Raw genomic sequence first — 12927 nt, 5'->3', positions numbered from 1 at the left:
ATAGCTCAGGAGGTAAGACCAATTGTCTGGCAGTCGGAGGGTTGCCGGTTCAAACCCCGCCCTGGGCGTGTCGAAGTGCCCTTGAGCAAGACACCTAACCCCTAACTGCTCTGGCGAATGAGAGGCATCAATTGTAAAGCGCTTTGGATAAAAGCACTATATAAATGCAGTCCATTTACCATTTACCACTCAGCTGAGCCATCAGCTGATTCAGCTGGAGCGCTTGATTCTCGTGGCCTGCCAGAACTACGCGATGCTCCATTATGGGCATGTTTCTGTGCAATTCACTCAATTAGCATTTAGGGGTTACCTCACAAATAAGTGGCACGAGGTTGATGAATGAATAATTTGCAATTAGCTGATGACAACAATATAATCAATAGGCAATTTTTTAAAAGTTTTTTTATACACGTTAATTAGCAGTGTGGGACAATTTCTTATGAATTTGTAGCTTTATCATGCTGATGTACTTTAATGGATCAAACAAGTTGTAAAACAGCTAGCCAAAATCTTGATTTTACTTTTTAGTTCGTCTAATTTGCCATTTGGCTGTTCTGAGCCATAGAAAGCTTCAAAACACTTGGCCAGGATAACCTAGAGATAAGACAGAGGACAAACTTGGGGGTAGCCATTGGAGGTGTGAATGTGTGTGTCTGTGTGTGAGTGTGGGTCTGCATGTGTGTGTCTGTGTGTCTGTGTGTCTGTGTGTGAGTGTGGGTCTGTATGTGTGTGTGTGGTGTGTGTGTGTGTCTGTGTGAGTGTGGGTCTGTATGTGTGTGTGTTTGTGTGTGTGTGAGTGTGGGTCTGCATATGTGTGTGTGTGTGTGTGTGTGTATGTCAAGACCAAGACCAAAAATCACATCCTTAGATTACTTTGGGACAAACACGATGTGGTTAGGTATCTTCTTTCAATCACTCCTTGTGTGACTGTCCATGTCTATAACCTTTGTTAATTGTTTTAAGGTAGTTGGACCTTATCTTTAGATTTGATATGTTTGATAATAATTACCAAATTAAAATCAAATAAATATATTTTACTTGTTGGATAAGTGAGGTGTTTTAACTGTTGATGCACTGTGTCCGGTATTCAGAATGCCAGATGCCAAACGAGGGTGTTAACGGTTAAAACTGTTGGGTTCAGAAAATTAAACATAGTTCAGATAATCCTCACCTTGCTGAAAGGTTTTACACTCTTTATCTTCTTAGTCAGTGCCTGTCCTAATTTTATGACCTGTAATTCTACTGAATGCCGTGCCTTGCATAACTTCAGCGGGAGTGTTGATCTTATTTGCCTTGGCTATATATGGAATTGTGTTGACTAACTGCTTTGTGTCAGTTTCCTGCATCATACACTGTTCATCAAGCTAGCTGCATCAATGTCAAAACAATGTTGACCTCTCGAATTATCAACAAAGTGATGATGAGTTCTTAAAGCCTAACATATGTTTGAATGAAGGAAATGACTGTGGTTTCTTTGCTTGAGTTGAGACTGAACCTAGTTCACAACTTGCCTCAGTGTTGCCTGATGCCTGAATCAAATACTCCTAAAAAAAAGTCCTCATTCTTCAATCAACTCCCATTCAAATTCCTCACAAATTTTCCCCCATATCTCATTTAAAATCCCCCTATCTATCATTGACTCCCATACGCCTTTTCTGTAAAACTTCGTCCATGAATCTCTACATACATTTGGAGGAAAATCTGGCAACCCCACTCTGCGATGTGTGATCTTCTTTGGGAAATCATATACTGATGGCCTCTTTTGTTCACGGTTTTTTGCACCATGCAAATGAGGGAGTTGGCTACCCAAAGCTTATAGCGTTTCTTAGGTGAAAATGGGCTGACCAGCTAGTTTAAGGCAATTTCTTTTAATTCTCTAGGTCTATTTATTATTCAGGCTAAGTTTGTCATTTCAATACAAAGGATTTAGGGGTAGGAGGACACGTAGAGCTGCGGTGACTAGTCTTAAACTCGTTCCAGTTCCGGACCCAGACCCGGACCCAAATCAGAATGTCCAGTTCGGTCCGGTCCTCAATGACAGGTCCAGTTCCTTCCTGGATTAGGTCCCCACCGCTTTAAATTTCAAATAATCCCTCTCTGAACTATGTCATTTTGAGGAGAAATTCCAGTACACAATTTCACTTTTTTCAATTGGCTTCCATTGGTTTACATAGAAGGTTTGAAGTGCAATTATCCACTTCAAATATTGTTTGGCTTGGCATAAGTTAGGTCAGAATAGTGTTCACTGTGTGAACTAAACTGTTCTTAGCTAGAAACAGCTGTACGAAATGAGTATTTTATCTTATTGAACGTGTGTTTTGTAGTTGTCCACAACCGTGAAATGCACTTTTGTACATCACTTTGGATAAAAGCATCTGCCAAATAAAGGACATACAGATGGTGGATAATTTTTTATTATTATGTATAATTCAAGAAAAATAGAGATATCGTTTTGTTCAGTCAGTTTTAAGCGGTTTGTTGCTTAATTCCCAGATTATTACAATACAGGCATGATTGCAAAGGTGAAAGAGCCACAATGGCACTGTCCATTCCCTCGGTTAGGATGAGCAGACATTATTGTGTGAAGGAAAACAAATGGCACCTTGATGGTGAAAACCGTAAGAGGAACAGGGCTGCTGTGTGTGTGTGTGTGTGGGTGGGTCTGCGTGTGTGTATGTGTGTCTCACAGTGGTATTAAAAAACCAAACTATAGAGGCTGTGTGAAATGCTTCCAGAGAAAAAAGCGTAAGCTTCTATCGTGTTAAGGCAGCCAATCCGCAGCAATATCGCACAGCTTCCGTGTGAACCTGTGGTGCGTTTTTGTAAATCACATTGAAGCTATGAGGCCTTTCTCCTGATCAGTTTTTTCCGGAAGCATTTCACACGGTCTCTGAAGCATGTTTGTTTACTACCACATTAGGTAGCCTATAACTAATGAGAAAAAGACGAAAAGAACGGCAATACACCACGCAGTGGTGACAACCATTATTGAATTAGATCATTTTCGTTGTGTTATATTGCCCAGCCCTAATTCCAAATAGAGACTTTTAAACAAGAAGCATTCAGTCTCTGAAAGTGTTTCTGATGCTTTAATCCTTTTTGCTATATTTACGGTATGCTTTACTGGACAGTACTGAATTACTCCAAAAGTGCAATGAGGGTTATTAGGGTGAACCCTATGAACCCTATTAGGGTTTTTATATCTTCATGAGTATTTCAGTTCTTTTTAAGTAAGTACACTTGGTATAATGGAAGACTGGATTTTTGATGAGTTATTAACAGTTGTATTTCATTATTCATCAAAACATTTGTAGCCGTAATATGTTATTATATTAACCGGCCGATGTTACGTTAGCCGCTCAAGTTACATTAACCATTACATTTACATTACATTTATTTGGCAGAAACTTTTATCCAAAGCAACATACAATTGCATACCGAAGGTCAGTGAAACAACTACAAAACACAGGTCCAATAAGGTACAATACTCATGATGAAACAGTTATTCATAGCCATTAACACAGTAAGTTCAGTCCACGCAGTAAGTCAAAGTTTATTTGTATAGCACATTTACAACAACCACAGTTGACCAAAGTGCTGAACAGACTTAAAATGCCAAAAACGAATATAAAAGTAAATAAAAATAAGAATAAAAGGAAGCAATAAACAGTAGAAAAGAATTACGGCACAACAGAAGATAAAATCAAGGTGACAAGCTCAACTCGAATTGAATGGCAACGAGGACAGGTGGGTCTTCACCATCAACTTAAAAGATTCTAGGGTCTGAGCAGTTCTTATATGAAAAGGTACGCTGTTCCAGAGATTAGGGGCAGCTACCGCAAAAGCTCGGTCCCCTCTATTTTTGTGCTTGGATCTTGGAACATCCAAGAGCATCTGGTTGGCCGACCTTAGTGCTCTAACTGCAGTATGATGCTGCCAAAGTAAGCATAGGCTAGGTCAGAAAATAATGGGCCTCATTCACCAACCGTTCTTAAGAATTTTCTTCTTAAAACCCACTTATGCAGTTTTCACGAAGATTCTGACATTCACCAATGTTTTCTTATTTGGGATTTGTTCTTATGTAAGAACAGAATCTACGCACACTCAAAAGCGCACTTATGCACATTTGAGTGCTGACATGTTAAAAAATAATTGGTTATTGCGTTTTCTTCAATTCTACAGTTGTATAATATTATAGGATTTAAATTACAATGCTTATCATTTATAATATTTTTTACAATTATTTTCATTATTTTACAAAGCATTAAGGTGCCAGGTTCCACCTCAGAGGGTGGTTGCCTCAGCAGTGTCACGTAACAGGTAGGGAGGACCCAAATGCAGAAAAAAAGAATGAACTCAAAAAAGGAAAATTAACAAAGACTTTACTGACACAACAGGGAACAAAAACCAGGAAACCAAAAGGCCACACAGGGCACTTCCAAAAAACACAAAACAGAAAACTCAAAATTCAAAACACACACAGAGCAGAACACAGGCAGGACAGAAACCAGGCAGGAACTAACAGAGAGAAACACACAGGCGGAAACACAGTCACACACACAGGCAAAACACAGGCAGGCAGATACATGTAAGTCTGAAACAAACACTAGAAGGAAACAAACACAAGAAACCAGCACCCGAGTCAAGGGGACAAAGAACTTAAATAGACAAGACACAGGTACACTCAATACGTAATCAAACGAGAGGGAAGGGATAACGAGAGGCAGGTGGGGATGATGATTAAGTAACGAGACAGGTGGGAACAATGATAGAATAATTAAAACCAATAATACAATTAACACAGGGAGGGAGAACGAACTGAAACACAAAACTGAAGTGCCGCCATCTGGCGGCCCAACAAGGAAAGACAGAGACAGAAACACAGAACCATGACAAGCGGGAGTTCATCTGTAAATAAATGATAAAAAAACAAACCATTTTAGTGACCTTATATTTTTGCAATGTTTGGTCTATACTGAAAAAGCAAATGCTTAAATATTGAATACAAGCTAAGCACTTAGGTAACACTTTTTGAACACATGGACATGTTGAAGAAGAGAACACTTATTCAGAGTCGTCACTAGGGGGGTGACACCAAAATGACTGGCAATACATTTTTTGTGCAGTGTTTTGTGCAGCGACTTGTTTACTCCGATGCAGTTTACTGCCGGTTGATTTAATTAGCGATATTAATGTGATGAGTATCGCTTTGTCGTTTGAATGCATAACACGCAATTCCTCGCATATTTCATATTGCATTTGTATCGTTAACTTGATGTAGCTAGTTGTCACGCCACAACATAAAGTTAACGATACAAATGCAATATGAGTGCTGGTTGGAGGTGCATGTGTAACGTGAAAGTGTTACAGGAATAAGGTAGAAGGGTACAAGTGATAAGTGATCCTAGCTGGGTATACCCTGCAGAGTAGTGATAGTTAGTCCAGGTACAGTTTGAATAGATGCGTCTTCTCACTACAGCAGAAGACTGGCAATGACTGAGTGGTTTGTAGAGGAACAGGGAGTTCCACCACTGGGGAGCTAGGGTGGAGAAGCTTTGTGCTAGGGACGGGTGAGAACCATTCACCCTGATGGCAGAGAGTGCAAGTCGCCCTGCTGTAGAAGAGTAGAGTGGTCGAGCTGGCTTGTAGGATTGAATCGTGTCCTGTAGGTAGGTGGGGGCTGTCCTTTTGGCTGCAGTGTAGGTGTGGTAAGGACCTGAACCTGATCCTGGTGACAATTGGTAGCCAGTGGAGTGACCTTAGTAGGGCAGCTGCATTCTGAATCATCTGTAGGGGCTGTATGGCACAAGCTGGCTGGCTTGCAAGGAAATAGTTGCAGGAGTCAAGACGGGAGGTCACCATACTCTGGACAAGTAGCTGGGTGGAGTGCGTGGTCAGGTATGGTCGAATCCTCCTGATGTTGTACAGGAGGAATCTGTAGGACCATGATTTTGCCTTGATGTGCTCCTTGAGGTCTATCTGGTCATCCTGGACCACCCCCAGGCTTGTTGCAGAGTCAGTCACTATAATGCCATAGACATTGATTGAGAGCTCCTGTAGTAGGGATTTCTTGTAGGGGATGAATAGAAGCTCTATCTTGTTGTTTCTCATTGACCCGTATGGTCGATGGAGGGATAGAGAAGAAGATTTACGTATCATCAGCATAACAGTGATAAGAGAAGCCGTGTGAATTAACCTTTCTTCAGTGTTCGTTGCTCCCCCCATTATTATAGTGTTCACGGCCAAATTTGGCTGGTCTGTTTTAACCGCTCTTATATTAACACAAAAACCATAAATCATCACCAAATCATGTGTAACAGTGGGGGGCGGGGGGGGGGGTGGGGGGGGTGGATGAATGGGTGGGGGGCGGATGGGTGGGGGGTGAGGGGGTTGTGGTTATGGATGTGTGGGTGAGTGGGTGCGTGTATGGGGATGTTTTCCATCTGCTGGATGAACATCAAATACAGTAGTCACCCGTTCATTTCCTATGGCGGTCATTTTAGACCCGGAACACCACAGGTGTGACAAAGTTGACTAAACCACTCAAAATTCAATGAAAGTGGTGATAAGCAATTTTATATGTTCAAATGCCTAATGTGGAGGGAAACATAAGGTCTTGAGGCAACCGCAGCTCAATGGCTCTGTCTGTCGGTCGGTTGGTCGATCGGTTGGTCTCACAAAAAGTGTCTCACCACGTAGCGGCCACAGTTTTCGCCCCAGGAGGCTGAAATTTGGCATGGAGGTTGGTCATGACCGAAGATAGAGCTGAGTAACTTTTCAGGCTGATTGACCAAGAGGGGGTGTGGCAATGGGCGTGGCCTATCAAAAAAAGGTGCATAACTCTCAAATGGATTCACAAATTTGCACAAGATTTTGTGGAAAAGTTGGTCATGCACTAAAGAACAGCTCATTAACTGTTCATGCCAATTGGCAAAAGGGGGTATGGCAGCAGGAGTGGCCTATCACAAAAAGGCCTATCACGTAACATGGCAAAACTTTGTGGAAAATTAACGTAACACCATAAAACTTCAAGAAAAAGTTTATCATGAACTGCTGTCTAACTTGTGCATGTACCATCTGACGGTCCACAAAGCTGTCCCCACCCTCTAGCAGCCACACATTTTGAGGCTGAAATTGGGCCTGGAGGTCACGTGTTTGGGGGAGGGTGTGTGCGTGGATGCATGCACGCAGACTCGTCATGCCCATTCAAGCTGGGGGGCACCTGCCCGACCAGATTTTTGGCACGTGCCCGACCAGATTTTTGATATCTGGATTTTTTATATTTTTATTTTATTTCAATACTATTATTTTTTATAATATGAAGTTATCGTTTTATATTACGAGTCAAATGTATTCTTCTGATTATGTCATAGATCATACCTCAGAAAGTCGCACACCCCACTTTTTTACGTGAGGCTGCAGCCATCTTGGAACAAGATAGTTTGTGACATCATTGGCTTTAGTCACGGCTGCTCAGTTCCTATTGGTAGACGGCTGACTTTCAGCGTGCTCAGCGACGAATCAGGAAGAAAGAAACGAAACAAAAAATGCATAGAGAGTCCTTCTGTATTGCCCCAGGGTGCTCAAATGAATATTACTACACAATACCTATCATTTTCATGAACTGCCTCTGACGAGACTGCAACCACTGAGCTGCTGGCTCCTCAGAAATGGTCCACCTGTGGGACGGGGCGACGGGTCTGCAGTGATGATTTGTTTTTCAGACCACAAACCGACTGAAGCCAGACACTGTGGTTGGGCGGGAGGGCAAAATTAGCAATGAATTCATGTTACAGTATGTAAGATATCAAGTGTTTAGATTATGGCCTCAGAGAGAGAAACAGTGAACTGGATACAATATTTGCTTGAAGAATGTTCCTCCAGGAACATTAAAGGAAACATCCTTTACGCCACTCTGATACCCTTATCTAGGCAGGCGATCTATGGGTCCCACCTCCTGCTGAGTTTGTCTCAAGAGAGACAAACCAGAAGACAGAGCTATTTACAAGGCCAGAGGTCCAGTGTGGCTACAGAATGAACAAAGATCCTGTTCTGTTTGATCTTAAGTTTAAATGCAATCTGTGACATTTTATTGAAATTGTTGACTGAAAACTTTATGATTATGTTAGAAACACAAATAAACTTCCATGCTTTTTATTGGTATTCAGTAACTTAACGGAATTACCTCCTAATATATTCACGTTTGTTCTTGTTAGAAAGGTGCTAAATTCCTGAAAATTTAGGTAATAATATGGTTCTTAGCCATGCTTTCAACAACATAAGGTCACTTTAATTAATAAGTACACTGTCAGCTTTTAGATAGGGCACTCCTCGTCATAAATGAGCACACCCCCCTTCTACACCTGAACTCGGCATTGCCCAAACAGGGCAAACATGCTCAAGCCATGTTGCGTCAAGTGTTTATGATGGCCTCAGGAAAAAGTTGTGTTGTGTTGCAGTTGGTCTTTATTTTGGTGGTGGTTTCTTGGTTGTGCGTTTTAGTTCATTTCCTTTGTTCCCATGGCAGTGGAAGAGGGGAATACTTTGATAAGGTCTGGCTCTTCAGTCTTTCTTTTCTGGTCATCTAAATTTAGCATCTTGTTTGATGTCTTCTGTTTTGTTTTGTAACTTAGAAGTAGGCCTGATACAGAGTTTTGTTTTGGTTTGTCAGTTGATTCCACCAAGTTACTGTTGACTGACCTATCAATGATTGAATTCATAATTGTCATTTTCAATAATACTTGTTAAATTAAATCACATAAAATATATTTTATATGTAGGTTAAGTGAGGAGCTTTAGCACGCAATACCACTTGTGTTCAGTATTCAGAGTGCTTGACATTTTATCAAGGGCATTGACCAAAGCACTGGATTCAGAAAATAAACATATTTTTACTTAATTGTTGCTTGCCCGACAGTGACTCCTGGAGTTTTAAATACACTGCTGTCTGAGCTTTAATCTCAATATAAACTGCCGCTGGGTCCGTACAGCCTGCTCACTGCTTATTCCTGTATTTTAATGTATAAACACAGCGTGCAGATGTTCCCCTGTCATACAGTACTGCACTGCTGCCCTGCTCTCCCTGGGAATATCAGGGCTCCCCCACTCCCTGCCCACTGATTCCTTAGCAGTGTGCAGCACCAGGAGGTCCTGAGACAGCCTCAGCACAGGGGCTCAGCTGATCTCTTAGCCCACCTTTACTATCAAAAGAGCCATTTTTTGCCCCTCTCCCCTAAATAAAATTCATCTGGAGCCGCAAAACCTATTTGACCCTTAAAATGAAGATAACACAGTGTATAAAGTTTTATATATAGTTATACTATATTCAGAGGGATTTGAATCTATCCAAAAGCTTATTTCTAGTATGTTTTACAGAAGTTTTTAATGCAAAAGGAGGTCATACAAGATACTAATTAAATTTTTGTTTCCAATTTTTTTTGTCATCCACTGTAAAAGAACAATAGTTTGTTGCATTTATGAAATCATAGAACAACAAAAAGACAACTGTTGACATTTTATTGCTGTTTTTACCTTGTAACAAAGGAAAACCTCAAACTCTTATAAAGAGGAGAGAAAAAACACTGGCATGTGTAGACCTACTTTGAAATACAAACAAAGAACCATGCAGGTCTATTTCAGTCATTTCCTTATTTGTAGAACATTAATAAAATAAAAAGTAGCCCACTTTGAAATAAATCAAATGTATAGCTGCAGCCTAATAACTTGAAAAAAAGAGTAAACATAAAAATAGGCCAGTTTGTATTTAATTATGACTTAAGTCCATTTCAGTGTGTTGTCATCCTCTTGTTTTCTCCTCAGCCACGTACAGCAATCAACCATTGAGCCTGAACACAAAACACAACTACATCAGCTCAGGTTCTAAAATAAATATGTTTTTGCAAAATAATAACCTATTAAATGATAGTGTTCTCATCTGTTTAATGTGATTTCTGTTTCTGAACATCGCTGCAGAGCTTCTCTATATCAGGGATGTAAGATGTAAGGTATATCTCTAATTTTCTGAACAATTTCATGTTTGTTTTTGAAGTCCGAGAATAGATGTTCTGATATTTTAATAAATGATTCTTTCATGTATTCTCCATCTGTGAACGGCTTTCCGCGTCTTACTATCTCCTGAGCTGCCACAAAATTAGCAGCAGTAGTTGAGTTTGGAGACTTGATCCACTTATTGAAAGTAGATTTGCTCTGCTCAGCTTTCCGCAGCAGTTCCGAAATTGCTCTTTTTCGTTCATCTCCAGCTTGGTACTTTTCAGCAAATGCTGTGTGTTTGTTCTGGAAATGTCTTTCAACATTGCATTTTTTGTTGTTTGCTAATTTCTCGCCACATATCAAGCATACAGGTAAGCCCGCGTCGTCAGTAGTGAAAGCTAATGAATCTGTCCACGCTGTGTTAAACCCTCTATTTTCCTCAGAGACTTTTCTTTTTTTAGATTTATCCATGGTTAGCTTACCTGGTGTCAGAAACTCAAGATTAGCCACCTTCAGACTGCCCGGAGAGGCACTGAGGGTGTGACGCATATTTTAGTTGACGACATATTAAACAGTTTTTTTTTCCTTCAGTGTCACAATATCACCTCAATCTCCAAAATAAGAGGTGTTCCCTTTGAAAAAAATAAAATAAATAAAACAGTTGTTATTTATTTCCATATATATATATATATTTTTTTTTTTTCCCAAAGCTATAGGGAGCCACTGCAGAGGGGCTTAAGAGCCGCATGCGGCTCCGGAGCCGCGGGTTGCCGACCCCCGCCTTAGTCCATAGTGATGGATGACAAAGGGATTTTACATTTGTGCAACCTCATATTTGTACCCCAGTGAAACAGGAAATGGTGAAAGGCAGCAAACAGTTTTGGGGGACCAGGGAGATCAATTTTTTTTAATCAAATTTCATTAGATGCCACTTTGTTTGGTTTTATTTTAAGTATTATTTCAGGGTGCCAATAATTTTGACCCCTATGTTTTTGAGAAAAATACTATTTTCGTAAGTTTTTTTAAGAATTATGTTTTATTAAAGTGAAAGTAAGCAGTTTCTACAAATGTTTGAGCAGAAAATTAAAATCATTATGTTAAGATGTTTCTTTTATACAATCATGTATGCTCATTTTAATGAAGAGTGCCAATAATTCTTCTTTACTTGAATGTATGAACTCTTCTTTGCAGACTGAACAGCTGTGACCTCACACAGAAGTCCTGTGATATTGTGGCCTCAGCTCTCCAGTCATCAAACTCACCTTTGACAGATCTGGACCTCAGCTGCAATGACCTGGGAGATTCAGGAGTGGAGCTGCTCTCTGCTGGACTGAGGAGTCCAAACTGTAAACTACAGAGACTGGGGTGAGTAGTGCTGTGTACTGTGTGACATTAACAAAATAGAATTACTGAGTATGGTTGTGTATGTCTGAATTTTGTCACAAGGAAGAAAACAAATTTACTGATTGCATTTTCAAAGCCTGTAACCTCAATGATTGTGTGAATACGAGTTTGCAGATCAGCGTATTGACTGGGGTATGCTCATACACTAGATTTCCAAAAGTGTGTGGACAACTGAACATCACACCCTTGTTGAACATCTCATTCCAAAACCATGGGCATTAATATGGAGTTGGACCCCCCTTTGCTTCTGTAACTGCCTCCACTCTTCTGGGAAGGCTTTCTGGTAGATTTTGGAACATGGCTACGGGGATTTGCTTCCATTCAGCTGCAAGAGCATTAGTGAGGTTGGGTACTGATGTTGGGCATAAGGCTTTCTAATTCACTCAAAGGTGTTTGATGGAGTGGAGGTCAGGGCTCTGTGCCAGCCAGACAAACTCTTCCCCACCAAACTCAGCAAACCATTTCTTTATGTGCCTTGCTTTGTGCACTGGAACAGTGTCATGCTGAAACAGGAAAGGGCTTTCCCCAAGCTGTTGCCACAAAGTTGAAGCACACAATTTTCTTGAATGGCATTATATGCTGTAGCATTAAGATTTCCCATCAGAGGAACTAAGGGGTCTAGCCCAAACCATGGAAAACAGCCCCAGACCATGATTCCTCCTCCTTCATACTATACAGTTGGCACTATGCATTCCACCAAGCCCAGATTCGTCCGTCAGACTGCCAGGTAGAGAAGTGTTTCATCACTCCAGAGAATGCATTTCCACTGCTCCAGAGTCCAATGGCAGTGTGTTTTACACCACTCCAGCTGACGCTTGGCATTGCACATCATGATCTTAGGCTTGTGTACCGCTGCTTGGCCATGGAAACCCATTTCATGAAGCTCTTGACGAGCAGTTTTTGTTCTGATTTTGTTTCCAGAGGTAGTTTGGAACTCTAGTGAGTATTGCAACCATGGAAAGCTACAAGCTTCAGCACCCCATTTTGTGAGCTTGTGTGGCCTACCGCTTCGCTGCTGAGCTGTTGTTGCTCCCATACCTTTCCGCTTCACTATACCAGCTCTTACAGTTGACTGGAGCAGCTCTAGCAGGAAAGACATTTGATGAACTGACTTGCCTCAGCCGAAGACTTGAAAAGGTGCTGTGCACCATCGTGAGTGAGCTTCAGCGTGGCTGGGTATATTAGGAGCATCTGGAGACCGCGATCACAGGTTACTGCCAGCAGAGAAGAGAAGGCTCTGTGCCGCTGTGCTGTGTAATCGCAGAAGTCAGGATAAAAACTAATGTCTATCCCATTCAACTTCACTGGTGATTTCCTAGCGACTTGCAAAATATGCGGTTGATCCGTGTACCCCAGCAGATTAATAATCAATGTTCCAGGCCTGTCTGCTGTTTTTGATCAGCCACCATAGAAACGGTGAGCCCTCATTACTTTTATAGTCCTGTCAGCCAGAGAGGGAAACCACTCTTTGAGGGAACTGGTAAGAAAACCAACCAGTCGGATCCTTCAGAATTCTTTGGTTGGTTAACAATG

The 12927-nt window shown here is 41.1% G+C and overlaps 1 protein-coding gene across 1 annotated transcript in view; it reads left to right on the top strand.

Annotated features, from left to right (window-relative positions):
- Window positions 1-12927, top strand: part of LOC135246831 (NACHT, LRR and PYD domains-containing protein 12-like) — a 122948-nt gene that overhangs the window by 16867 nt on the left and 93154 nt on the right. The window contains exon 9 of the mRNA XM_064320111.1: window positions 11182-11355. Coding sequence (XP_064176181.1) covers window positions 11182-11355 — 174 coding nt within the window. The remainder of the gene's footprint in view (window positions 1-11181; window positions 11356-12927) is intronic.

Source organism: Anguilla rostrata, unplaced genomic scaffold (assembly GCF_018555375.3).
Source record: "Anguilla rostrata isolate EN2019 unplaced genomic scaffold, ASM1855537v3 scaf0943, whole genome shotgun sequence".
In the NCBI taxonomy this organism is placed as follows: Eukaryota; Metazoa; Chordata; class Actinopteri; order Anguilliformes; family Anguillidae; genus Anguilla; species Anguilla rostrata.
Note: the sequence above shows the minus strand (reverse complement) of the source record. Positions and strands in the feature narration are given on the sequence as shown.